The sequence below is a fragment of the Haplochromis burtoni genome, unplaced genomic scaffold (genome assembly GCF_018398535.1).
Source record: "Haplochromis burtoni strain Fernald_Lab_line unplaced genomic scaffold, NCSU_Asbu1 Contig_170, whole genome shotgun sequence".
NCBI lineage: Eukaryota > Metazoa > Chordata > Actinopteri > Cichliformes > Cichlidae > Haplochromis > Haplochromis burtoni.
This window is the reverse complement of record NW_024582531.1, coordinates 914,709-942,701: the sequence shown is the minus strand read 5'-3', so window position 1 is coordinate 942,701 and position 27,993 is coordinate 914,709. Positions and strand designations below refer to the sequence as shown.

The window sequence follows — 27,993 nt, the reverse complement described above, 5'->3', positions numbered from 1 at the left end:
GCTAATCTTCCCTTCAAGATTGGTCCTTGTGCATCTCAACTGATGCCGGTGTGAAAGCTGTTTTTTTTTTCTTTGTTTTTTCTTTGTTTTTCAGAATGCTTGTGTGTGCAGTCTGCGATTTCACCATAGACCTCAGACTTACAACTCAGGCCTCAAGGATCTCATTAGCATTGTTTCCAGCTGGAGCAAGCAGTAAGAAAACTTTAAACCAGCTGCAACCCAGTGGTGAAGCTCACTAGTGAATTGAGTAGTGCACTCAGTAGATAAAAATATACATATTTTCTAAAGTTGATGGACACCAAAAGTGAATCACAAATATTGCACTCTGGACTCACATTTGTTGGGAAAATTAGTCCAAATGAATTCTTTTGTTCCTCCAAGTGTGCTGGATGTGCAAATACACAACTGCTTGCTTATATATCCTCTACAAATACATACATACACATTGCCAAAAGTATTCGCTCATCTGCCTACACATGCATATGAACGAGAGTGACATTGCATTTTTAATCCATAGGGTTTAATATAGGCCAGACAATCCCTTGAAGCTATAACAGCTTCAACTCTTCTGGGAAGGATTTTCACGAGGTTTAGGAGTGTTATTCCAGAAGCACATTCATGAGGTCAGATGCTGACAGATGAGAAGGACTGGCTCTCTGCTCTAATTCATCCCAAAGGTGTTCTGTTGGGTTGAGATGAAGACTCTGTTCAAGCCACGCAGGTTCTGCCACACTAAACTTGCTCATCCATGTCTTTATCCACCTTGCGCTGTGCACTGGTGCAAAGTCATGTTGGAACAGAAAGGAACCATCCCCAAACTGGTCCAACAAAGTTGAGTGCGTGATGTTGTCCAAAATGTCGTGGTATGCTGAAATATTAAGTTCCTTTGACTAGAACTAAGAGGCTGACCACAACTCCTGAAAAGCAACCCCACACAATAACCCTACTCAACAAAATGTACATTTGGCACTAGGGATGGGTATCATTTAGGTTTTATCCGATACCGGTGCCAAACCGGTACTTTTGAAACGGTGCCAGTGCTTAAACGGTGCTCAAACCGGTGTTTAAAGAATGGAGAACACAAACTTTGTCCAAAAACCTCTCATGTTCAGCTGTTTTTTTGTAAAAAGATAACAATGTTAGCCTTTTCTGCAGCTATGGGCCATATATGGTATCACTCTTGGCTGGAAGCAGTGCTTAAAGAATGGAAAAAACACAAACTTTGTCCAAAAACCTCTCATGTTTAGCTGTTTTCCACTTTTCTTTGGTCATTTTAGCCTTTTTGGCCAGGGTGAAGGGAGTATCTGCCATCAAACAAGAAGACAGCCGCATGTAGCTACAACGGTGTTTGCTAGTTCACCTTACATGCATTAATGTAATAATGTGGTTAGCCTACTCAACGTAAATTACACACAAACAACATTAAGCTACTCACGCAGAGAAGAACGGCTGCTGCCGCCGTCATCATCCGTCATCATTTCTGCTACACTGGCAGATCTAGGGGCCAGGACTCTCCTCTTCGGGTTTTTGGGGGATGTTGCTAACTCCGGGTCCAATAATAGGCAACCCACCCGCAGTAGATGTGCACGGTGTGAGGTCTCGCAGCAAGCTATCAAATACGGCGCATTTCTCGGCTTTTAAAAAAAACGCTATGCATCGCCAGGTGTTTCATCGGATTTGAGGTATTACCTCCTTTGCACAGTATCAGCTTAAAGCACTTGTTGCAGGCTGCTGAGTTTGCATATTTTGCTGTGAAGTACAGCCAGACTTTTGACCGCTTCGCCTTGGGCATTTTTAATCTGTAGCTCTGCTCTAAAAGAACGTACGTACCTGGACCCGCCTACTATCCTCGGAAACGTAAAATGATTGGATAGAATCTAAAGTGTATCACAGCTCAGGAAAAAAAAGCACCGAAATGTGCGCTGCTTTTCGGTCTGGTTACTACCGTTTATGTCAGAACCGGTGCCATCATGGCACCGGATACCGGTACCCATCCCTACATCTAACTGTGTAACGGTGCTGCAGCCTATAGTTTATAGAGCTTCAGCAGCATATTTGGAATGTGTCTGCCACCAATAAAAAGACTTGGCTCAAACTACTCATTGCATAATGTGTCATATTACACTGTCCATAGCTTTATTGTCCCTTACATTTGGCTGAGGACCGGACACAGGGTGAGAGAGCAGATGCAAAGTCAGGACAGTTTTATTCCCCCTTCACACTGGGAGATTGGGATATGGAGGGTTGCCAGGTTAATGTACTTGACCCAGTGAAAGCCCAGAGCAGAGCCTATGAAAACCTCCTTCAAGGGAGGCCTGAAGCCGGCCTGATTTATGGCCTCTTTGCTGGAAGGAGTTCAGTACCTGGACCGCGGGAGAGGCATCGACAACGGTAGCTTTAATTCTCCCTCCCCTCACACAGAGCAGTGAAGCCCGGCCCCAGAAACACCTCATGGCTCACTGCTGAGCCACTGCTTCATCTACAGTTGGCTCACGTGCAGCTGGGGCTCTGCTCCTCCATTTTGGGGAGTGGAGATTTCCAGCACATGGTTATATAATTTCAAATGGTGACAGTGACTGTAAGGTTGAAGAGGCTGGAGCTGATGTAGGAAAGTAATTAAAAGAATAGATGGTCTAGTAATTCACACAGTCCAACTAATGTGTTGGTAATGTCTGACCTATTCAGCTTATTTTCAGCTGGGTGAAAAGCGATGGTTTGGGTTACCATAAATGTGCTGCTGCACAGAGCGTGGCTGCTACCATATTTCACAAACAGATGCAGGGCTTAGATGAAAAATGTAAAAACTTCAACTGGCCAAACCAACTGGAGGCAATCTCCTTTTATTTCATCATCAAATCAGCTGGTTGATTCTCATTTGTGTACATATGCTGCATGTATTGTACGCGAGAAGGTGGTGGAAAAGCTGTGTGGAAAGGATGTACATTGAATTCTTGTAAAAGAATCTGCAAATATCCCTTTGCCTGAGGTCCATCATTCTAAAATAAGCATTATGCATTTTGTAGCAAAGAATTAAATCATTCGTATCTTTTGATGACACAATATTCTGTCTTTCACTTTGTACATGCAGGGATCTTCTTTTTGAAAGGGCCGTTTTTGTTTTTTGGGTTTGTTTTTTTTTTAATGCACTTTCCTTTTTTTATTGTCACAAGACTTCAAACAGCATTGCTGTAAATAGCATTCTTCTAAAAGTTCAATCAGAATGAACTTAAAAGTAGCTGAACTGCTTTTTGCTGTGTAGAAAATACTTGTAAAAATGTGATTTTTGCAGTTCATTCTGCTTTTAGCAAACAGTATTGATATAGTAAATGCAAAGAGATATATGTATTTTTTTGCACTTCAATACTGAGTCTTCTTATAAAATAATATAATAGGGACATCATTTAATTCTTTTTTTTGATAACACAAATGTCATATATTTGAACATAGTTACATGATTATCTTTGGCTTTGTGTTATGGTGATCTCTATCAACAGATATCTTGCATATGAATATGCAGAGTATGTAGGCAAGATTTCTGGAATTTGAAGCTTTCCAGTTTCCATTTTTACTCCGCTTGTAGTCCATGTTCAGTTTCAGGAGGCTTTGGCTACATGTGTCTACATAAACAGTCTGAATGTCTTACAAGTATGAGCTTTTTATTAGCGTTAAAAGACTGATGAAGTACTGTTGTCACCCTGGCAGGCGGGTAGGCGATGTGGATATCTAAGTTTGCAAATGCGATAACTCGAGAACGAAGCGACGTAGGAGTTTCATTTTGGATACCATTGGTGTATCTACTTGGAGGCTGAGAGGTGCCACTGGCCACTGCCAGTATTTTTAGAGATGTATTTGCATTTGGAAACAGTGACTTTCTGGATAAACCAAGGCCCCAAAATATTGACTGTTGCAGGATAAGTCAGCACAGTAGTTAATGGGTTTCCAGATTAATGTTACCTGGAAGCAATTATTGTTGTGATTTGGTGCTATATAGGAGAATAGCATTTACCTGAGTTGCATTTTTTCTAGCGTACCCTTGCAATACCCTTTCTCATTGAGAATGAATGGTGCTGTGGTGCCACAACTGATCTTATGTGTATGGTTGATAATGATTAGCTGGGATAGTGCTTCCCAAGTTCTTCAAGAGAAATCTGGTAAAATTCTATGCTCCTCCATCTGAATGTGGAACTGTCTTCAGACAGGAATACAAATAGCTCACAATGTTTCTGCTAATAGTTTTATTTTTTTCATAAAAATGTAAATATCTGCTACTCAGCAGGTGTATTGGTAGTGAAGTATATAAAACTTTGTTTATACTACTCGGTTTCTATTGACAGCACTACCAGGTTTTACTGTTAATATATATGGTAGGAGATAAATGATAAAGAAAACTGATGCTGATCTTTGTAAATAATACTGAAAGTAACACAATTTCAACCAAATTTACAAAAGGTAATCCACAAAACTCTTCACAGTATGATATTTATCACTATTTATCAACTAATTTTTTTTCCCTTGAACCTTTTTTTTGGCAGTGCAATCCGCATCAGTCGGAAGGGATGGCATATGCTGCTCAACTTCTGTTTCCACACAGCGCTGACCTTCGCTGTGTTTGCTGGCGGCATCAATCGAATCAAATACCCCATCATCTGTCAAGCAGTAAGTGCATTCCCTTTTCATTCGTCCCACTCTCAAAGCTTTTCAAAAAATTGATTGTGAATGTCTATTCAGGTGTCAGCAACCAGGCCACTGGGTGCAGTATGTGGATGTACAATAACCCCGCTTTGTGTGTCGTTCATGCTTCAGCTGCATGTACGGTCTGGTCACTCTTTTAGTAAAGTGGTGGCCTAGTGAGTGCGGATGATTCAGGCCTTCCCATCATAACTGCACTCAGTAGCAGGCTCTCTATTGTCTATCTTTGTCTCTTTCTTTTTGCCCAGGGGTTAGTGTTGGGCATTGTGCCACAAACATTGTGGATGTTTTAGAAATTGTTAGCATATAAAAGATTTTCTGGTCAATAGCATTTTGTACAAACATGCTTTTCTATGGAAATTTCAATGTTGCATTTACCACATCGCTTTTCATTAAAGGCACCCTGTCTGTGTACTTGAGATGCAACATGATTGTTGTGGATTGCGTGTCTGTCTTCATAAATAACTGTAAAAGCAGTTTCAAAGGATTTTTAAATTACTTAATGAAATAAGCTCCAGGATTTTTACGTGTTTGAATAGTATTTGTATTTGCTTGATGAAACACTTGTTTGCTATGTTGCGCTCCTATCCGTGACAAGGCAGTAATGTGTTAAGTTTGTGTATGATGGTTTATGGTTCATGATTTGTGTTTTTCTCAACCTAACATCTGCGCAGATTTTGTTTTTTTGCCGAGCTTGTGGGTTACTGTAAAAAATATTGAATGCATTATGGTCCCTGGATAAATTGAGGGCCCCTGCATGCTTAAAGTGTTTTCACTCCTCTGAGGCATTGGGAATCTTATAGTATAGGCATTCTTTAATTTGGTATATGGCGTGCTTTTTAGATGAGTCCTGAAGCTCACATCATTGAAAGTGTTTTAGATTTAGAGTTCAGTCACTGCTCGTGAGCTCGGGTCTTGCGTGTCCCTGCCTGCAAGTACTGTAGCCCTTTTTATCCTCTACAGCCTTGATGAGAGTTGCATAGATTTAGGTAAATCACATGTGGTTAGCTGGACCAAAGACGGTGAGGCAGTTGAATGACAATGGAGACCATCACAGCAGTCACTGAGCCTAGCTATAGATAGAGAAACAGGCCCTGGATAGCAGTGACTGCATTTTCATATTGAAATACTTGCATACAAATCTAAATAACACTTTCTACACTCTGGTACTCCACGTGAACTTAGAGTGTAGCTGTTTTCGACAGAGTTTGTAACAGAAAAACAGAAAAAATACCTGAATAAAATCACATCAAAAATGAAATGCCTCAGTATCTACACAACAGATGTTTATGGTTCCAAGAAGGTGTCACATAAAGAAATAGACTGATTCGCTGAATTGAAAAAATTAGGCACCATAACTTTCCTGTCTGTGAATAATAAACACATACATACTTATTATATGCTGTAACTATAAAGCTAATACAGTACTGTGCAAAGTTTTTGAGCCACACCTCGTTTCTTTATATTTTGCTATGAAAAAAGGGAAATAGGGGTAAAGAGACATGCAGTTTGTGAAAGAGTTTGTGAAATTGTAATGTGCTTTAAAGTCAATATTTAGTATGACCACCTTTGTTCTTCGCACAACTTGATCTCACTTGGGCAAGTTTTCTTGTAATTTCTTTGGATAGACTGCAGGAATAGTTCTGCAGGCTTCTCGAAAGAAAGACAAAACCATCTGCCATGATCGGTTGGGGGTGAGGGGAAGGAGACGGGACAAAAGACACACTGTGGAAGAAAGCCAGAGCTTAGTACTAACTAATGATTAAATGCAAAGTGGTGTTTAAACACATAAAGAATGAAGAAGAGTGAGGGAAAAAGAAACCCTCAGTGCTCAATGGGAAGCCCCCAGTAACAAAGCCTTAATTCAACAAAATTAAGGGAGGATTCAGGGTCATCTAACTAAACAGTTTATCAAAAAGGAAAGTTTTGAACCTAATCTTAAAAGTAGAGAGCTTGTCTGTCCCCTGAATCCAAACTGGGAGCTGGTTTCGCAAATAGCTGAAGGCTCTGCCTGGCATTCTACTTTTACTTTATCATTTCTGTGTCATGCTGAAAAATAAAGCCATTACTAATTAGATGTTTTCCAGATGGTTTTGCGTGGTGGATCCACATATCGCCACACTTCCCTGTGTTCAGAATTCCATTAGTTTTGATGAGATCCCAGACAGCACTAGCTAAAATGCAGCCAAAACAATGACAAAGCCTCCACCATGTTTTAGAGATGGCTGTAGACACTCACTGTTGTTCACTGGCCTCCTCCATACATCACTTTGTTTTTTTCGGATGGTCTCTTTAGGGATCGCCACAGTGGATCATCTGCCTCCATCTCACCCTGTTCTAACATCCTTCTGTTATACCAACCCCCTGCATGTCCTCCTTCTCTATATTGGCAAATCTTCCTTTTTCTTCCTGCCTCGCAGCTCCATATTAAACACTCTTTCTCCAATATATCAAACATCCCCCTCTCTAACTTTTACAGAAGCCCATGAAAAATATTAAATTAAAATGTCACCATATGTGAATTTGTAAAGAAGCTGGAAAAATCAAAGAGGCTCCTGACATAATTGCTGTGTTATTGAACTGTGTCTCTGATGTTTGCGATAGTTGACAGAGTCAGAAAGAATGAAAGTGAGAATAAAAAACAATATGTCTCTCCTTTAACTTTTTTACATGGTTAGAATACCATATGGTCCCTGTGGATTTCCTATCCATTTGATTGATAGCTTGACCGACCTCAGTAGTGAGCATGAAACATCAGCTGGAGCAGAGCATCTTCCACTGTCAGTTCACCTCAGCAGGGGGGCATTTACTGTATGTAGCCACAAAGAGATTGATGTACACCTCTTTTCTACTTCTCACTCACAGTTTAGACTGTCTTCAGTCACTACTTGTTTGGATCAGTTGGCCTCCGATGCTCCATTTTTTGTGTGCGCTATCACACATTTGGGACTCAACTCCTTCTTCTGCTGTCACAAGCACTTTAGGTGGCCTCCTATTCCATAGTGTAACAACTCTACCTCTGCTGAAATATAGCCAACTTTTCTTGAGTTGTCTAGCAGAAGGCTCGCTGACAGGCATGTCTTAAAAAAAGTCACCACTTGTGTCACAGCCGTCAAGTCTTCCTGTACGATGGTAACTGACACAAAATGGCTGGTATTTGTCCCTTTACTCTTAGAGAAATGGTGAAAGGGACACAAGAGTAACTTAACTAGTTGTTGTCTAGTGAAGCACATCAAATCATTTTTGATTACTTGACATAAAAAAACACCCACAGGGATAAGAAATTCAAATCTTCTATCATTTATTTTACAAATAAGGTGCAATTTAGATCAAGTTCAGAACTATTTGCACTGCTCAGATGCATAGTGGTTTAAAATTTGAGAAGAGAAGTGATGTAATGATGTACCCTTTGCAGATCTTAATGAACAGAGAATGTGGTTATCTTCTTCTAATGCTTATGAAGGCAAAGTTATATTTTCAAATAATACACAATTAGATTTTTAGCATGTAGCATAGCCTAATGTTGAAGGTTATCCATGCAGCAATGTAAGAACAAAGACATCTCTTAACAGAAGAACATGGTGGTCCTCACAGAAACATCACTATAAGAATTCAACTGTTATCTTTCGTTTCGGTGCCATTTACTCCTCATTTTCTTAAAAGCTGGATGAAATTTAGTTTTTGTACCACTGAGTGTATAGGTGGCTGGGAGACATTGACTTTTCAGCATTCAGTACAAGCTTCAGAGGAGAGAAGAATGAATGATGTTCAATCATATTGAGGAATGTGTCATCTGCATAAAAAATCATCTAAACTTAGTATGAGCTGCATATTGTTCTATATGCTTTTGAGTTGTGGCATTGTAAACAAGCACTTTGGCTGGTGTGTCCATGTTTTGAGTTTTTCACTCGATTAGATAACCAAGCATTTTAAAATGTACTAAATTAAGCGTTTGTTGCAATAATCTGTTGCCTCTAAATGTTTTTTTCTCTTTTTTTTTTAGGTTTGTCCTTGAATTGTACATCAGTGTTTAATGTTTTGAAAGGACAAGAAATAATGTTATTATTTTCAAAAACCTATTTCTTATTAGAAAAAGGTTGTTATTTGAATTCTACTTATGCAGCCACACACAATCTCCTGCTTTCCCACAATATCAGTGCAGAGTTTTCTGATGGAGCTGTGTAATTTAGCTGACCTTGCCGCTGGTTTTTAACGTACTTACCTTTCATTCATTTATTCAACTTTGTCCTGGGGCCTTTGAATACTTTTTGATGCTCCTCCTTTACCTAATCACTGCTAGCAAAATCACTCTTGGCAGATTTGGGAAGGAGCCCAGATTGTCTTCAATCCCACTGGGATCGAGGCAGGCCCCACCAGACACAATTTGGGATAATTACAGGAATGCTTGAGGAGATGTGTGATCTCCCGATGCATATACACAGTCAGATTCACACACGGATACACGCATTGCCTGCTAAATTCACTGTAGCCCCCGATCACCCCGCCAACCTCCTTACGCACACACTTACCCCCCTTTCCCTTCCCAGGAGGAAAAATAAGTACATGCTCTCGCTCCAAACTAAGCAACTTCAAGGGGCTCTGAGTCTAGATTTGGCAGTTCTCGCAAGACTTCAAGCACGCACTCCCCACCCAGTCTTCACCCATCCCCCCTCCAACACCCCCCCACCTCCTCCTTTTCCTTCCACACCTGCATCCCATACTCGTCTGCCTGTTCTTCTATCTGTATGCCAGTCTTCAGTCGTGCACCGCTACTCCACCCACTGTGGCACTGTCGCTATGCAGCATCCAATGTCTTTACAGCTTCAAAGTCAAAGTCATCTCTAATCTCAATTTCTATCTTTTCTTCAAACAAGGCTTGCTTTATCATTGATTTGAGCAACACCCTAGCTGTCACACTACATTTTCTGCTTGCCCGGGCTAAGCAGGAGAACAACATACAGTATACCACTGTTTCCAGTCGACTTACCTCATGTTACCTCAGACCATCAAAATTTGGATTACACATCGCAGATGATTGTTCACTGAGTGTGACCGGCGTTAAATAACCTATTAATTTAGAAAAGAACTTGGCTAAGGATGACCTAGATCTGAGGTAACATCCAAGTGTCAGCTTAAAGATGCTATACAGAGGATTTCCCTAATTAGCACCGCACTGTGAAATTAGTTGTGATGGCAAAAGCTGTGAAAGCGAGAGAGAGAGAGAGAGGGCATTACATTATAGCAGTGATTTTGCTTTGTTTTTCCATTGGGTCTACTTTGACTGTTCCCAAGTTTCCCTGTACATAAATACTGTAGCTTAGAGTAGACTGGTTACCAAAAGTAATTTGGAAACAATATGACAAAGATGTGATAAAAGATAAAACACTTTAAAGTTAGTTTTTAATATCGCACTTTTAGTCTGTGCCAAATGTTTTAAAACAGATCATCTGGCAATATTAACTGAAATAAAAATGTAGTTTAGAGTTCATTGAAAATTCTTAATCGCTTGTTATTTTCCACATTTCTTTTCCCTCCAGAACTATGATAATGTTTATTCAAATTTCAAATCAATTTTCAAGGACTATGTTTACTGAAAAAAATACTATGAAACTGATTATTGTGATTTCCAGTCAGAAGGTATAAAGAGCACACGTGCTTTTCTAGACTTACAATATTATTGTTGCCTTATAATTCTGCTTTTCCTCATTTTCTGTCATATATTTTACAACAGTCACCTTGAAGGGAAGGAAAAAAACAGATTTCTTGCCTTTACCATCATCTAATACAAAAGAGTGTCTAATAAATTATTATAATTATAAAAAAAATAAATACTCTGTAGTTTACATACAGTTCTGGTCAAAAGTTTTGCGGTCAGGAAATACAATGTGTGTGAAAATAAGTCGAAATCAGAAATGATTTATGATCATTTGTGATAAATGTTTCTATTAACCATTAAGTATAGTAGTATAGTATAGTATTTATTTATTGTCATTGTCAAGAACAATGAAATTGCGTTTGGGGCTTCCATACAACCCCAAAAAAAGAAGAAAATAATAAATACCCCTTAAAACCCAAGTGTACATATTTAACCCAGTGTGACTCCAATGCAATAAGACAATCCTTAGCAATAATGTTCGTAGAAATTCAGACAAAGACCTGAGAAACATGACAAAATACAACAATGCAACCCTTTCAATATTATTGTACTGTGAGATATGATATCAGATATGATAGTTATCTATTTAAGAAAGAGGGGGGGCAGGAGGGGGAAGAGAATAAAGATATGATGCACCAATGCAGACCAGTTCATTGCTATTAAGAAGTTGGATATGGTTATTGTCCGTGAGAGGGGGGCAGAGAGTTCAGGAGCCTCACAGCCTGTGGATACAGGCTGTTGGCCAGTCTGGATGTTCTGGCCTGTATAGACCTGTACCTTGACACGATGAAGTGGCGCGTATGTCCCCTGAGGGCAGCAGATGGAAAAGGTGGCGCGCAGGGTGATGTTGGTCCCGCAGGATACTGTGCACCCTCCTCAGACAGCGAGTGGGGAAGATATTACTGATCTCTGGCAGACTTGTTCCAATAATTCTGCCAGCTTCTTTCACCACCCGCTGGAGTGCTTGCTGATCGGCCTTGGTGCAGCTGGGGAACCACACTAGAAATCCATACGTCAGAACGCTGCTGATGGCACAGTTGTAGAAGTTCAACATCAGAGATCTGGGAATGTGTGCGCTCCGCAGTCTCCTCAGGTAGTAGAGGCGCTGTTGGGCCTTCCGTGCAACTGAGGTGATATGGTTGCCCCAGGACAGGTCCTCGGTCACAGTTACCCCCAAGAATTTAAAACTGCTCACCCTCTCCACCGCCTCACTGCCAATGAAGAGAGGCAGATGGTTGTTATGACCCCTCTTCCGGAAATCTAATTAATGGTGGTTTATGAGATGAAAAAACATGTTTATTTATTACTTTAGTTTTTCAACAAGACACTTATAGGATTAGTGAGAATACAAAAACGATGCTGATTCCTTATTAATTTAACATTAATTTCACATGATGCTTTTGTTTAGGAGCTAGGTTCACTCTTGCACTGTGTACTGGTACTGCAGAAGGACGTGCTAGTGCTTTGACAAGTTGCTACTCTTCTTCCACTGACCACACATGTATGGAGGAAAGTAGCCGACAAATCAAAATCAAGCCACTCTTTTTTTTTGTGAAGTGTTAATTTTTTCATGTCTCACAAACATCTCCATACGAGATAAAAGAGGGACTTTGAGGAGACGGAAGCAGTGACTGTTTTAATGGGGACACATTGATCAGGCTTCCTGGGCTGCTTCCAGCTTCTGTTTTGTTAACTGTGTGATCATTGTGCTGCTGCTCACTGATCCGATTATTGACTGAAATTTTGTATTTACCCAGATTCTGTGCTAACAATGGCACATCAGGTGAAAGCACACACCAGCTCTGAATAGTAAAACATCAAATATCAAAATATTGCTGTGTTTTTTAGAAGTCAGGTCCCTCAAGTATATACCAGTCTAAATGATGCACCTTTCACAGACTCAATAACGAATACAGATGGTCACAAATAGCTCCAGTCACCAATGGTTACAGCTATAATTGTGACCACCTTCGGTTCTGAAAGACACCAGAAATTCTGCTTTATTATCAAAACAAATGTTAGCATAGGGTTTCTTTAACCACACACACACACACACACACACACACACACACACACACACACACACACTATTGGTCCACTGCGGCTTGTGTGTGATTTTTTTTGAAAAACTGCCAGATGGGCAACTATAGCTGTGTCGCTTTATTATTGCTGACTTGTCTCAGCTGATGTGGACATTAAAGTTTTGTTGCCATTTGATTGATCGTGCAGTTGCAACAGCAAAACAATATTCAGGACATTAATCAGCCAGTAACAATCACAGGTCATGCTCCGTACGTTAATATGAGAACCCCCTCCTCCCCCATTAAAACCATATTTAAAGACACACTTCCCTTCTGTCTGTTCTTGGCACTAATGAAGCTCTGAAGAGTGTGGACTCTGAAGCTGTGATTGACTTACCACCCACTCTCTGCTCTCTACAACCAGCTCAAGGACACTTCCAATTAGCATCTGGACTGGTAGCTCGAGTCCCTAGGCCTTTCGTGCTGGAGAGAAGCCATTTGATTGGGTACCTCAGGTTGCCAGTACATCATGAACGCACTGACTGGTTGGAGAAAAGGCTCAGTGCATTTTAATCTTCTGTATCCATTCTCCTTTCTGTCTTTTTTTGCAACTGTCATGTCTATGCTCTCTGTCTGTGAGCTAGCAAAGCTTTTAAACAAAGTTAGATTAGTTTCCCCATTCAAATATAATTCATGAATATTAAAACACGAGGAACGGAGATATGTGTACAGTGCGTTTTTGGAAAAACAATCACACGCTGATAGTTGTCAACGTGACTGACATTTATATTCAGGTTTGTTATTCACGGTGCACACCTCATGTCCTCTAACTCAACTGATAAGGAGCTGCTCAGTATCCACCAGTATAACCTCACTATGCTGCTCTTATCCTAGACAACCTTGATGATTCAATAGCACTTTTTGAACCTGTCTTTCCGTCATTCTACTATTGTCTTTTAGTGGAGGATAACACAAAGCAGCCAGGTCTTTAAGGAAAACGTCTGTGGAGACACCCTTGGAGTGACATTGATGGTTATTTTCTCAAGAGGAGTGGCAGCTCATCCTGAACACTTTTCTTCTTTGAGTTACAGGGATATAATGAAGTCTGACATTTTTCACAGAGACACACTTTACAGTATTATGTATAAGCAAAAGTTCAGCAAAGTCAAAGAAGTAACTTGATGCACCCTCCGTCACCCAATCTCAGGTCGGGGTCGTGCTGCACTACTCGTCTTTGTCAACCATGCTGTGGCTCGGGGTGACGGCGAGGAACATTTATAAACAGGTGACCAAGAAGCCTCCACAGAGTCAAGACAGTGACCCGCCTCCGCGCCCTAAACAGCCCCTGTTGAGGTAAGCACAGATGTCCTCGCAACCCTTCCCAACCCTGAATGCCGCTCAACAGAAAGTTCATAAACATTTGTGCGCACATATGTGTTTGTGTGTGTGTGTGGTACTTTTCTTTGGTCTTTTTTGATTGCTTCATGTGTGCCTGTAGAGGCCAAGGACGGTTCACTGCGCAGTTATTTGCTTTCTTATTTCATTTTTTTGTATATACACAACTTGACTGAGGCTGAGATATACTGTCATAGTAGGTTTATGCATTCACATTTTGATGAAAGAAGTCTTCAGATGAGTAAAAATACAAATACAGCGATGATCGATATACTCAGTTATAAGGGTCCTGCCCCAGACCCCTGGGTCTTATATTGTGTTGTCTATTTTATGTGTGGCGCACTATACAATGATTAGCACTGTTGATTTGGTTTCTACTCATCTTTTTGTATGGAGTTTTCCCTGTGCCCTCATAGGTTTCCTCCAGGTGGTCCAGTTTCCTCCCACTGACTAAAAACACAACTATTGGCTTGACTGATGATTTTAAAGGGCCATGGATGTAAGGCCGATAAAGGGCTTAAACTATATAGAGTAAAACGCTGTATCAATGCGTGGTTAAATGTGGCTTGTAATCTAAAGCTCTTTGACTGATCAGCAAGGCTGGAAAAGCACTTTATAAATAGATTTATATTTACTCCCAATATTGTGTGACTTTGAGGATTTCGCACATTAGCTTTCACAGTTGTTAGAACAACAAAGTCACACCATAACATAGACTTGCTAACAGATGGAGCCAGTGGTAGACCAGGACTTTCACTTCGGAGTGAGAAGTAGTTTTTCACAAACAGTTTTTTTTCCACTGGCTTTATAGGTGGAAGAAAACCTTTTGCCAGTTTCCCATTGTCAGCAGTACAGTGATTAGTAATAAACTATGGATAAGTACCTTCATGCACCTACTAAAGCTAACAGCTAACAATATGTGGCATATTTCTGATAAGCTAACTTTGCAGAGTTAGCAACATAGCATCCTCTATACCAGCGGTCCCCAACCTCCGGGCCTGTCTGTGAATCGTTCAGTACCAGGCCATGAGATTTGAGGCAGGTGTGAAATTTATGGTTTTCAGGGTTTTTATCGTTTTTTATCATTATTGTTTTTAATCGGTTTTATCATTAACTCAGTTTCTCTGGGTCTTTCCCCGTGTGTTATGAATAAATCTTCCTTTTTTTGTTACCGGTACTGGTTTTATCCACGACACCTTAAAGGCCGGTCCGTGAAAATATTGTCAGACATAAACCGGTCAGTGGCGCAAAAAAGGTTGAAGACCGCTGCTTCATACCCTTTGAGTTGGTGGGATAATGACTATTACTAGCTTGACATGGAAACAGAATAAAATTCTTAGTGGCTTTTAAATAGCTTAATATGTGTTTGTCAGATTACTCAGCCATTCCCTTGGGCACGTGTGAGCTACGTGGACTTTACTGTGGAGTAAACTTTTGCATCTTTGTGTCTCACACTAGTTTAGGCTCAGGTGTTTCAAAGGGGAGAAACTGTCATGCAAGTGTTGCATAATTTATATGAAAATAAAACCCCAGTTGGTTTGCATTATTCAACATCAACAGCGAGATGGCTATCAAGACTTTCTGTTGATACACTTTGCATCACCTTATTGATTTCTCACACATGTCTTGGGTGTTGAATAGTAAGGAGTGACTTTATGTGAAAACTGATAAACCACTGATTAGAGAACTTTAAATTCCTTGTAATCAGCCAATTTCCTGAAGAGAGACCACTTAAAATGGATAGAGGTTGTTGTTAGGGGTGACATTCAAGGTTAATATGAATATGTAGTATACCGTCAGTCATCAGCAGCTCTCAGTAGGGCATTTCCTGAATTTCCCCACTGAGCTTGTCTGGCTAATCAACTTGCCTGATATTTTCAGGACATTAAGAAACAGCCTCACTGAACTATAGCAGACTGACCAGAAAGTGTTTTGATCTGTTTGCTAGAATCATTGCAGTCACCGCTGCAGTCTTGTAATCTCTAGCCCAGAAACACTGGTGAATATCTAAGTGTATTTGTAATGTACTGTATTAATTGTAAAAACACAAAAATAAGGATTGTGACATAATTCAAATAAACATTTAAAAAAAGAAATTGACCTGTAACACTGCCTGTTATACTTCTTCATAATATTTATGTATATCGGGAATCACAGACAGTATGAACAACTGTGACAAAAAAAAAGCAGGCAGTGTTACAGGTTAATCAATGGAGTTTCACCTAAGAGGCAAGGGTTTGGTTCCTATGTGAAGACAAGAGTCAGCATTGACTTGATTTGTTTAAAGCACCTGCAGCTCCCTTGTGTCATCCTCGGGATTCCCATACACTTGTTTGCCATACACCTAGGGGTCATTTTTGACCCGAGGACAACACAATGGTTAAGGTGATACAGAAACAGCTGCTTTCTGTTATAAGTTATAACATTATTGGCAAGTTGTTTAAATACTTAATTTTGAAATAACCATTCATACTTAAAATACTTTGTTAAAGTAGTTTTATTGGATTAAAAACTACTATGTCAGCCGCTCCAAATGGCAGACACGAGAACGCAGCATTGACTAAACTGAGGTCTGACAACATCGACAATTTGATAGCTGCAGTTCAGAATCTATGTAAATCAACACATTTGCAAACCTTCGTTAGCTGTTCATCAATAGGTATTTCAAAATAACCTGAGACATCATGTTTTGCCTTTTTATAGATTTTTTATAGATTAGTGAAAACACAGTGTATGATGCATGCGGTACAACTTTTGGTTATTCTGTGTGAGCTTTCCTTCCACACTTAAAGGTTTAGTAAGTAGGAGGGAGTGCAGGTGAATGTGAGGAGGAGAAGGAAGGACGGAGAAGTAATTGACTAAAGCCCTTCACCATAGCATCACCTCCAGTGCTTTTACTAATTACCGCAGTCACCCAGGAGGCCACTGAGCCAGAAGCTTTATCAAAAATCTAAATGTATTTAGCTTTTTAACCCTTTAACTCCTCTTCACTTAGACACGCGCACATCAGATTAAATTTCTCCTATTTGTGTTGTTTTTTCCCCCCCTACTTCTTCGTTTTATTACTTTACTGCTTACGCCTAACATTTGGCACATTTAAGAGGATCATTTTTTGGACCCATGCGGCGCTCCTCCTCTGCGGTGAGAAGGTGCTGTGTGAGCTCTTCAGCACATTGCAACCGTGCTGCAGAAGCTGCTGGAGTTTCAATGAGAAATCCTGTTAGAGGAAGGTTTCAGAGCAGCAACAGAGAGCAAACAGGGGGCAGACCGTAGCAAATGTATGTTTGTCATTTAATCTGTCATTTTCTTAAAGCCTGTTGGGAAATTTCAGTTGCATGAATTTTCTTGAACTTTTCAGAATATTTTGCAGGAGATACAGCAGACGACCCCAAACTAGAAAATGATTTGAACATGTGGAGCTGCACTGGATATGAACCCTGCTGCAACACCTTACGTGCTTTTAGAATCGCTGTCTGTGGGGTGGTTTAAAAGGATTATTATGACGAATATAGCACTCTCATGGGCATTTATTGCCCATACCACCCGAAACTAATATCTGGAAAATTTATAAAGGGGCAGATTCATATGTCTGACATTATTAAAATTCGAATCTCTCAATAACGTATTCCTGACGAGTCGCTGAAAGTCTGAGGATACGGACGCCACTAAGATAAGGATCCCCTCAACCTATAAGCAGCACTTTCCTTGCAAAGCAAATCCTCAGACACCTGCGTGATTCAGGGGTTTAATATGGAATGTTCTCGAGGCTCTCCCATCATGCACTGCTTGTGAATGAGATAATTTGTCTGGGGGCAGACGGGGGGATTGTGTGGCACAGCAGTCAAGTTGATCCACAGTGATTGACTGTAATGCTCCCCGTCAGACAGGCTCATGCAATGAGACTTCGCAGCTGGAGACAAATCAATTTCTCTCCCCTCCCAACAACCCACCTATTTCTCCTCATCTACCTCTTTTCCCGTCCTTCCACTCTTGACAGCATCTGATGGCATATCCAGCCGACCATTACACCGACCCCTGTCAAAAATCTGCCACACCATGTTGGACCGCACACCTTAAACGCCTCTGTTTTTGCTATTAACTAACACCGATCCAGAGTGATGAGTGCTGATCTTTCCTCTAAAACTTAACAGAGGATTCACTATAGAATCTCCATCAAATATCTGACAATTATTGATAAAAACGTCTTATACCAGCCGTCGGTGTCAGTGATGTCAAAAAGAAAACTCACATGACAAGTGCAGTCATGTAAGTGTAAAATAACACTATATGTATGGCAGGAAACAAGGGAGAAATCTAAGGTAATGTATTATGTAATGTATTGTAATACTCATTTAAATCTTTTTACAGTAGTTTAAATTTATTCATATTAATTTAGATGGACAAACAATTAAAATATACCCAGCACATGAGATGCTGCAGTGTGTTTTAAAGGGAAAAGGTCACCCATCAAGTCCCTAAATAACCCAAATAAATAGATAAACCAAAACAACTTTAATCTACTGTCTGTGTGTCATGTATAATTATCAGTTACAGTAATTTATGGTACCAAGAAGGCGTTAGTTATATTTTAGTGGGTACTTAGCTGAGAGGTCATGTTCTATATCTACTTGGGAAGCATCCATAGACCTAAAAATATCTCTGCTGCAAATAGCCTACGGTGAAACTCTAAAACTGAAACTGTGTGAAAAACTAGACATGACAGAAAACTATTTGTGACTTTAGAAAGGAAAATGTCCCAGCAATTATGATGGTGCTCAATACTCGACCCGAGGAAAACCACCAGGTAACAAATTAAGCGACTGTAGCCTTTGGCAGCTCACCTCTCTCAAATAGAGAAAAGAATACAATGCTCTTTACAATTATATCATCCATGTGTTTTGATTAGTGACATGAAATATAATTTACAAAATTTTACAGTATTTGCAAAGTTTTGTAAAGTGTATATGTGCAAAACTGTTGTTTTGGAGACACACACATGGATCCTGCTGCTGTATGATGCTGCAGGTGATTAATGAACTGTTTAAAGAGCACTTTCACTCGCTGGGCCCACATCCTCATTTGAGGTTTGATAGCGTTTGAGTAGATAAAGGTGAAGGGCTTGGACATGAATTAAGCTGCAGTTTGGGGAAGGCCTCGAAGGGGCCTGGTGGCAGCTCCCGGGCCTGGCAGATCCCCGTGTACTAAATAGAAGTGAAGAAGTTAAAGAATTGAAAAGGGAAGGGAGGGTGGGGCAGGTAAACGAGAACTACGGCTTGTAGAACTGGGGGGACATATATAGATGAGAACCGGAAGGAGCGTGTTTGGAGGCGTGGTCCCGCTCCTGAAATTCTGATACTTTATCTCCAACAAAAAGTGATTCTTTGCCTTCATAAATATGAAGCAATAATTTTGAATAAACTGCAACTGAAATAAAATCAAATGTTCGTTTATTCAAATAATTAATCATTAAGGAAAGTATGATTGGTATAAAGTGTATACCAGTCAAGTTTATTTTTGTTTTTGACAAGATTTTGACCAGAATTTGATCAAATTCAGCATTTGGGGCATAATTATTTTGAATTAGAAGACTACCACACATTTTTAATAGATGTGAAGTTTCAGAGCAAAGTGAATCCGGCTACACTTAACCTACATAAAGTTGTGTTGTGATTTTTGGAGAAGTCTCTGCGTGTGCTTCTTTTAGGCTTTGAACAAAGTGATTTGCAGACTTTGTTCTGTCCTCTGTTAGTTTTATGATTAAGGGGGGATTTTAAGGCTTCCTCTTATTTGTGACAGTGTCTCAAAGCTGTTGTCACATGATAAAAGTAGCAAAAAATGTATCAGAAAATAAAATGGTATATGGAAGAACAACTTTCTTTGAAAAAGACTACTTGAAATTAACATAGACTGTTCAGAGTTTTTGCTTGAGTGTTGTCTAAGGCGCTTGGAAGTAAAAGCATCTGGACGTGATAGGGTGGGGCTAGGTTTCACAATGAGCTCACCCGAAACCTTGGCTAATTGTGACCTACACCCGTTTTCACACCTTGGCTCATGTGATTAGGTAGAGGATCATTAGGGGTCCTTTTGTCCCTCGTGGGGGATTACTCCCACTGGGTTCAAATCTGGGGCTCTTCACCATTTGACCCTAGAACTGAAGAAGCTTCTCGGATGAGAGGTGAAATGTGTTCAAGCAACTTAAAGAAGTCCAGACGCTTTTCTTTCCAAGCTCTTTAAACTACAATGACCTGGATGACTGAGAACCTTCACAGACATATTGCTTGAGTGTTATTTTGTGAGTTGTTTTTATTCTGTTTGCGATCCTTATGCTAAGCTGTGGTAGCTGGCACAGCTTTCTTTTGGCTGTGGCATCAATCTTTGCATAAATCTGTGCATTTAACTCTTGGCAAGTAAGCTAATGAGTATATTTCCCAAAGTGTTGAACTGTCACTTCATTCAGCTTACTTTGCCCATTAAAGAGAATTCAGAACTGCAGGACTGTGGTTAATGCCAAATTTATGCCTTAATGTTCCATCCTCCAGCTTTACTCCAAAGCCCTTGCCCTCTGCTGGAGCTGAATATGACCATCAGTTGTCCCCAGCTGTGCTATGTATATCCTGGACAGGGTCCAGAGACAGGACAGTGCACAGTCATAAAAACAGAAGATAGTGCATAAGCATAGGAACAAAAAGAGGAGTTGCTGTAGCTACTGACTAAAAGGCACTTTAGGGTCTATTTATATCAGATGATTGCTGTTCCTAAACTCACTCAAAAGCACAAGACTGCATACACAGCCATTTTGTTTGAGTTTGAAGGCTTTTTTAAAAAAGTAGATTGGCCAACAAAGAGGATGAGTGCATTCAAGGGGGGCAGGATTTTGTGTGCATATTCATATTAGAATGGGTGCATTAGCAAGAATTTTAATGCGGTAGACCTTTTCGAATAAAAACGAGGCAGCAAGTAGACTGAAATATATCACACGCTCTCGATACAGTTTCTGCATCTACTGTACATGTGCTTCACTTGGGACCACGTCTTAAGGAAACACATGCTGGCTTTCCTAGAAGGGATAAAAGGGGAATGAGGGTTATAAAGTGCTGGGTGCTTTAACATCTACTGGCTCTTCTCATTTATGCTTATCTAGCTGACGGGTGTGTAAATGGCTTTCTGCTGGAGCAGGGTCCCCCGGGAGAACCGTTCCACTCACACAGACAGTGACAGGCCAGTAATGCTCCCCCCGAAAACCCCCTGTCTTTGCCTCACCTCCAGCCACCCCTCACCGACCAGCCCAGACAAACATCTTGATTGTAATTGAATTTCCAGAACGGCTGCTGTGTGACGGAGTAACGATTGGAAGGGAGAGCGACAGAGAGAGAGAGAGCCACAGTAAGAAGGGGTGGAAGGGAGGAAACTGAGGATGAAGGCGGAGGAAGATGGAGTGGTGGAAAGGTTAGAGTAATGACAGAGGCTAAGATTGAACAGGAAGGAAGAGGAAATAGCATACTGTTGTATAGCATGACAGTGGAGGGAAAGCCAAGGACAGGAAGCTGCTGGGGGATTAGCTTTGTTTCTGCGCCGAAGTCTTGACGGATCGTAATATACTGTTGCAATGCAAGTTTCATGGTTCACATACCTGCCGTGCGCATGCATAAGTGTAGCTGACATGTGAAAGATCAGGGAGAGGGAAAAAAAGCACCGAATAATCTGCGGTTAACATTAGAATATCATCCTTGAGAACATTTAATCCGACACAAAGTAAACAGAACTAAACATGGTAATACCTAGGGGCATAATGCACTGTTGTTAAGATCATACTTTATTAGTTCCGCTTCACATCTTTCTCCCATTGATATTATTGTTTGTTTGGTTTTTTTTCCAGCTAGCCTTATATAGTCTTGATTTAATTGGATAAACCGCCATTACATCAGCTATGCTGGCAAGTGAGGTCAGAGCTAATTCACTTAAAACACATGTTAAAATTAAAGGTAGTTCTGCTAAATTTCTTGGTGGCTTACAACATAACACGAATGCTGTATTTCTGGGGTTGTTGCTATGAAAGCTAAAATAACTGCCACTTAGCTGTATAACTCTGTGCTTCATTGTTGTGTAGTGTTTTTTTCATTTTGTCTATTAAGTGACCTGCCCTCTTTATGATAATGAAAGCTGAAGTCGAGGATACAATCCGTTTTCTGTATGTCTGATAAGCCAGTTTTGATAAGTCAGCCATCCCTTTCCTATTAAATCCGTACTCTCTTTCCATATTCGGTGCTCTGATGAATAGCAGATGCCCTAAATGAGCACTGACAAGTTTATCGCCGGGAAAACAGATTTGTTTATATAGGAAAATTTACACTTTGATTTGTGGCAAAGAAAACAAATTGTAGGTGGCGATTCCTCCCATGGAGTGTGGTCACAGGCACACCGACAAGTTCCAGTTACACATCAGTGATCTTTGTTCATTCATTTATTTTAAAACACTCATAAAGCTGCATTCACCAGTGGCTCCATACTGTAGTGGTTAACACATTTGTCCCAAAACAGAAAAGCTTTCCCAAGAGGAGATACAAATTCTCACATGGTGTTTAAAAGAAAAAAAAAGCTGCCAAATCAAATGTGTGTATCCATCTGCTGTGGTAACCAGTCCATTCACAGCACAAGTCAGCATCTTTCATCTGTCACCTTCTTTGACAGCTTTTTTAATCTTCCTGAAGATGTGATTATAAAAAGTGTATTTTTATAATCCACATGTGTGACACAGGATTTGTAAATGTCTTTTCACTTCCAACTTTGATATTCTTGCCTTACTGACCTTGTCTCGCTCTTTCTTTTTACCCCCCCCCCATACCCTCAAAGATTTTATCTAGTCAGCGGTGGAGTGCCCCTCATCATCTGCGGGGTCACGGCAGCTGTCAATATAGACAACTATGGCAGCAGGGAGCAAGCGCTGTAGTAAGTCCTAGATTTGCTTCTTCCTGAGTCAGTCTGAGATGATGTTTCACATTGTTATGCAAATAAAGAGTTTTTTTATGTTTTACTCCCAGAAATTAAATTTGATTTAATCTTCTTTAAACGCTGTTAGACGTGTGTATACATAGACACAAGCATATACTCCCTTTGGTGGATGTGTATTTCATTTAGTTACTCTCTTCTCAGTAAACACATAAAGATGATGTGACTTTATGAAGGTAACCATTTAATTACAAACAGAAAGTAAACTTTGAATTGTTCCGTATTTCTTAAGGTATTAAAGTGCAGTGGTGTGTTTGTGTGTGTGTGTTGCAGCTGCTGGATGGCGTGGGAGCCCAGTCTGGGAGCATTCTTTGGCCCTGTAGCTTTCATCGTCCTGGTCACATGCATCTACTTCCTCTGCACTTTCATCCAGCTACGGCGACACCCTGAAAAGAAGTACGAGCTCAAGCAACTGACGGAGGAGCAGCAGAGGCTGGCTGCTGTCGATGTGCCGACACACTGCCACCAGGGAGCCGAGCCCGGAGCCCTGGCTCCACCGCCCAGCGGGAGCCACTGCCCCGCCGGCTGCCCTGGCATTCCCATCAACCCCGCGCTGCTGGCCAACGAACACTCCTTCAAGGCTCAGTTAAGAACAGCGGCCTTCACCCTTTTCCTCTTCCTGGCAACCTGGACTTTTGGGGCACTAGCTGTGTCACAGGGCCACTTCCTGGACATGATCTTCAGCTGCCTTTATGGTGCCTTCTCCGTCACCCTCGGCCTCTTCGTCCTCATCCATCACTGTGCCAAGCGGGACGATGTTTGGCATTGCTGGTGTTCCTGCTGTCCTGGACGAAGCGCCGACGCCTCCTCTGGTGCCCCCGCGCCCGCTCAAACGCGGCCCAAAGTCAACGTGAACGGAGATACCCCCGGGCACGGCCATGGCCACAGCCACTGCCACCATGACTCACCTTGTCAGGCTAAAGCTCTAAGCTGTGGCCATGGCAGCTTAGCTCACTGTAAACACGCTGCCCTTCCTTCCTCACAAAATCACATGACGTGTCTAGCGCCAGTGACGCCATGCTGTGCCGCGCTGCACAGCCAGCAGCTTATGGAAGAAGAGCCCGCGGCCACGCATGTGCTGCTGCACGCTGACCCGGAGGGTTACCGGCCGGGGATCCAGTTGCACCCCTGCCTAAAGAGCAGTGCCAGGACTAAAGGCCGACATCTCAGCCGCAGGGATGGGGCCGGTGCTTGTGGAGCGGGGAGTGAGAGGGAGTACGCCTATCACATCCCCTCTAGTGTGGATGGAGGCAGTGTGCATAGCTTACACACTGACAGCCCCCACAGCACACACGAGCGCCACGCCCACATCTGTCCACACCTGGCCCACGAAGGCCACCATGACGTGCATCACACATGCCACGCTGCTGCAGAGTCCCTGGCATGCCATAATCCCTGCCACAGGCACATCTGCTGTGCCAAGGCAGACCTTTTCCCTTCTCTGTGCCCGGCAGAAGCAGGAGACACGGGCGTCTTCCTGTGCGGCTGCGGCAAAGTGGCTGAGGAGGACCCCGTGGCAACACATCACCATTTGGAAATGCACGCCCCGCGCAGACAATCCTACCCTCAGAACCCGCCCAATCAGAACGGGATTCTAAAGGGGAGCCTGCATGAGGGTCTCCTCTACACGTCAGACAGCACAGGAAATATACGCACTGGACCCTGGAAGAATGAAACTACTGTGTAGTGTGGGAAGACTGAGAAGAGGGGATGCAGGCAGCATTCCTGCTTCCCCTTCTAGGATAATAAAAAAACAAAGAATTGTATAACATTTTAAAACATCACAATCAGCGTGGGATATTTTTTTATTTTAATGTCCTCTTGATTTTATGTGTGCTGTTTTACTGTACAGAATTTCATTTGAACGCGCTCCTTCAGGGGGCATCCACTGACAGAAACCGAATTTCTTCCATCACAATGAATTTGTGAAAACGTGTGTCGCATGGCGCCTTCAGATGTAATCGAAGGTGTCGCCACTGTTCCATATTACTACAGATCTATCTCTCTCTATATATACAAGAAAATGAATGGTTGTACGTATGAATTTGTGTGTGTTAACGCTCAAAGGCAACACGCTGCAAGATATTTTTTACACTTTGAAACACGTCAAATAGTCTCTGATGACAGTGAACCTCCAGTACTTAAAAGAACTTCTTGGCATCCATGTTTTAGACAACTAAACCAGCAGTTTTAGACTTCATGGGTATTTTTGCCATTCGGTCAAGCAACTGTGAATATCTACTAGAGTTTTCTAAAAAAAAGAAATATATATAAATATATATAAAGATACTGTTGCTTACAAGAGATGTGTGGATGCCAGTTAAGTTGTGAAAATTCAAAGCAACAGAAAAAGAGAAGTGAAATTAAGCATCCTCTTATCCAGGTCAGTATTGATCGTGCTGTCTATATGATGTCTTCACTGTTGTGTTTCTTTTTCTTTTCTGTTCTGGAGAGAATAACGGCACATCAGCAGCAACAGCATTGTGTGTAGAAAGTTACTGTCAGTGAGTCATTGGATCCATTGTGCCATAAAGAGCCAGGTCCTCACAGCAAAGTTCATTGCCAAACCGGTGTGCTGGTTTTTATTCCATTCAGCTCAGTTTGCACACGCTTCATGTGACGGTATCACATCAGCTTATGTTTCTCTGTACAATCAATCTAGAAAAAAAAAAACAGCAACAACAATAACAGCAAGCTGCATCAACATAACTTTGGGAAACCAGCCCAGCGTCCTGCAATTTTCCCTCCTATTAAAATGCTAATAAAATATTTCAGACTCACCCGACATTGGCCGAAGCCAAAAAAATGATACATGGCAGAAACCAGAGCAAATTCGGCCCTGTTGTGTTTTATAAATTTATAATTTGCCTTATAAAAGCTCCAACACATGCATGCTTATATGTAGCTGTGTTTTAATGGTGTAAATGAATGCCTTTCCACAGACATATCGTTTGACTCGACCCAATGCAGCTTGCCATGTGTCCTTTTTTGAAGCACTTGTGGATTATTTCACTTCTCAACAGTAATATTTGGCTCTTGTGACCTTCATGTTGCATCACTTTAAAAAGGACCCATTATACTCATTTACAGCTTCATAGTTTTTTTTTAATCTTCAATCTTAGAGTCATCTTTGCAAGATTCATAGTTTAAATGAATCCTTCTTTATCTTATACCAGGCTTTAGTGCAGTTATTTCTGGGCAACTGCTTTAGCCCAGAGCACCCAGTTTTCTCCTGATTGGTTGCCCTTCAGAAACAGCACATGTGTGGCCAAAAGCTGATACCCCCCTCACTGAATCAAACAGAGTCGACACTAGAAAAGAAAACATTTAGAGAGGTTTCAAGATTGCTTTTGACATTGTAACAATATATGTATTACAGAAAATAAGATAAAGCATAAGCTATCCCTTTATTCTTACATTTATTCAGGAGTCCAGTCAGTAAAATCATATGTCCTGCTTTGGTGACAGCTTTTGTCAGGACTGCTAACAGATGAAATGTGGATCATTTCTTTTTTTGTTTTTTTAAACCGTGAAGGTCACACTCTCTTTGAAGAATTGCCTCTCGAAAGAGAAGCCAAAAGAGTCTCCGTATTGATTTAGAAGCGCTTGTTTGTTTTATGAATGATAATATTTAATACAATACTCCAGACAAAACAAATCATACATTTCATCAGACCAGCCAACACTTCATAAAAAAAACAACATCCAAAGCATAATCTCACAGCAAAGCCCACTCTAGCGAAACCACCTCAGCATGCGCACCACCTCTCTATCCATTTCGTGCACTTTTTGTCCGTGTATATAGAATTGGTTTCTGATGAATTATTTTTTATGAGATTTAAGATATTTAAGAATAAAATAAGTCTATGTAAAAGAAAGTTGTATGGGAAAAAACTGACCTCTCAGTGTTATAATGCTCAGTATCTGAGTTTAGAAATGTCCTTTTTGTTTTCAAATGCCTTTTTTTTCTGTCGACTTCATAAAGTATGCAGACTCGCCGTGTGTTGTGAGACTTATCCTGTCATATCAGAAATAGAAATGCACTACCCATTATAACGTTTGGCCTGCCAGAATAGTATTTGTCACTTACGGTGTCGTTATAATAGAAGTGCTTGTTCAGACAGACCTGAATTAAGGAAAAAAATTCAGAGAAAGAAAGCAAAATATTAATGTGACAGTCCCTCTGGTTGAATGGCAAGGCTTTGAACAGTAAAGGAAGGCAATGGTAGACATCAAAGATGATGCATGAACCTCATAGCTTTGCACAGGGCCATTGGAGTTATTGCCAGGGACTGGGACAAAATGGGATGTTATGGGTTCAGCTTATGGGTTATAAAACATTGGCCCACAATTGATCATACAATACAAGCTCCTTTGAGCCACCTTGGATGCTAGCAGCCAGCGGCCCTGGCTTTATAGTTATTGGAAAGGGATTTGTAACAGTATCACAACGAAATCATCCCACATTAAACCGAGAGAACATCGGTCTAGGTTAATTGCTGTACAACATGTGCATTTGCTGGTGGTGTGTCTTAGGAGCAGCTCGAGCTTTTCAGTGTCTGTGAGACGGTGTGTTTGGTATCACAGGCCGCCATAGGCCACCTTCTCTGTCGCCATCAGTAACAGATGTACTGCCCCAAACAAGCTAGCTGGCTTCGTTTCGGCTCACCAGGCGCCTGCTGGAATATTCACCTGTGGTACTGTGACAAAACCTAAAGCCAGTTTTCAATTTTTTCTACATTGACACAGATTCCAATAAATGTATTTTTTCACCATGCAACGGACGAGCGCGTCTTTGGCTTTGTGTTTGTGTGCCTGCCACCTGTGTGTATGTGTGTGAAAGTGCATTTAACATATGTGAATATGAATCCAAGTGATCGCAAAAGCCTGTTTTTTCCCTCTTCTTCTTCTTCTTCATAATTCTCTTTTATAACTTCTGCCAGCGTGATGAAAATTGAGATGTCTTTTGGACTCACCATGGGGGAGGAATCAAGTGATAACAGGCTTGACTGCTGTTCCTGCTGCTGCTGCTGCTGTGCGAGGATGTGTATCTATGTGTGTGGTGCATGCCCAGACTTTTGTCCACATACATGCACAGGCATCTGCACGTGCGCATATCTTGCAGGAAATGAGACACTGTGTCTTCCGCGCATCACAAACGGCACCCTGATTTGACAGGCCGTGAAACGCCTGAGCACATTTAATATGCAGCTGGATTTTTTTTTC

The 27,993-nt window shown here is 41.2% G+C and overlaps 1 protein-coding gene across 4 annotated transcripts in view; it reads left to right on the top strand.

Moving 5' to 3' along the window:
- Positions 1 to 27,542, top strand: part of LOC102313184 (adhesion G protein-coupled receptor A3) — a 193,059-nt gene extending 165,517 nt beyond the window's left edge. For all 4 annotated transcript variants that reach the window (XM_042225375.1, XM_042225377.1, XM_042225376.1 and 1 more), the window contains 4 exons: positions 4,533 to 4,656; positions 13,574 to 13,719; positions 22,612 to 22,707; positions 23,041 to 27,542. In XM_042225375.1, coding sequence (XP_042081309.1) covers positions 4,533 to 4,656; positions 13,574 to 13,719; positions 22,612 to 22,707; positions 23,041 to 24,454 — 1,780 coding nt within the window. In that variant the 3' untranslated portion in view covers positions 24,455 to 27,542. The remainder of the gene's footprint in view (positions 1 to 4,532; positions 4,657 to 13,573; positions 13,720 to 22,611; positions 22,708 to 23,040) is intronic.
- The last annotated feature ends 451 nt before the right edge of the window (positions 27,543 to 27,993 follow it).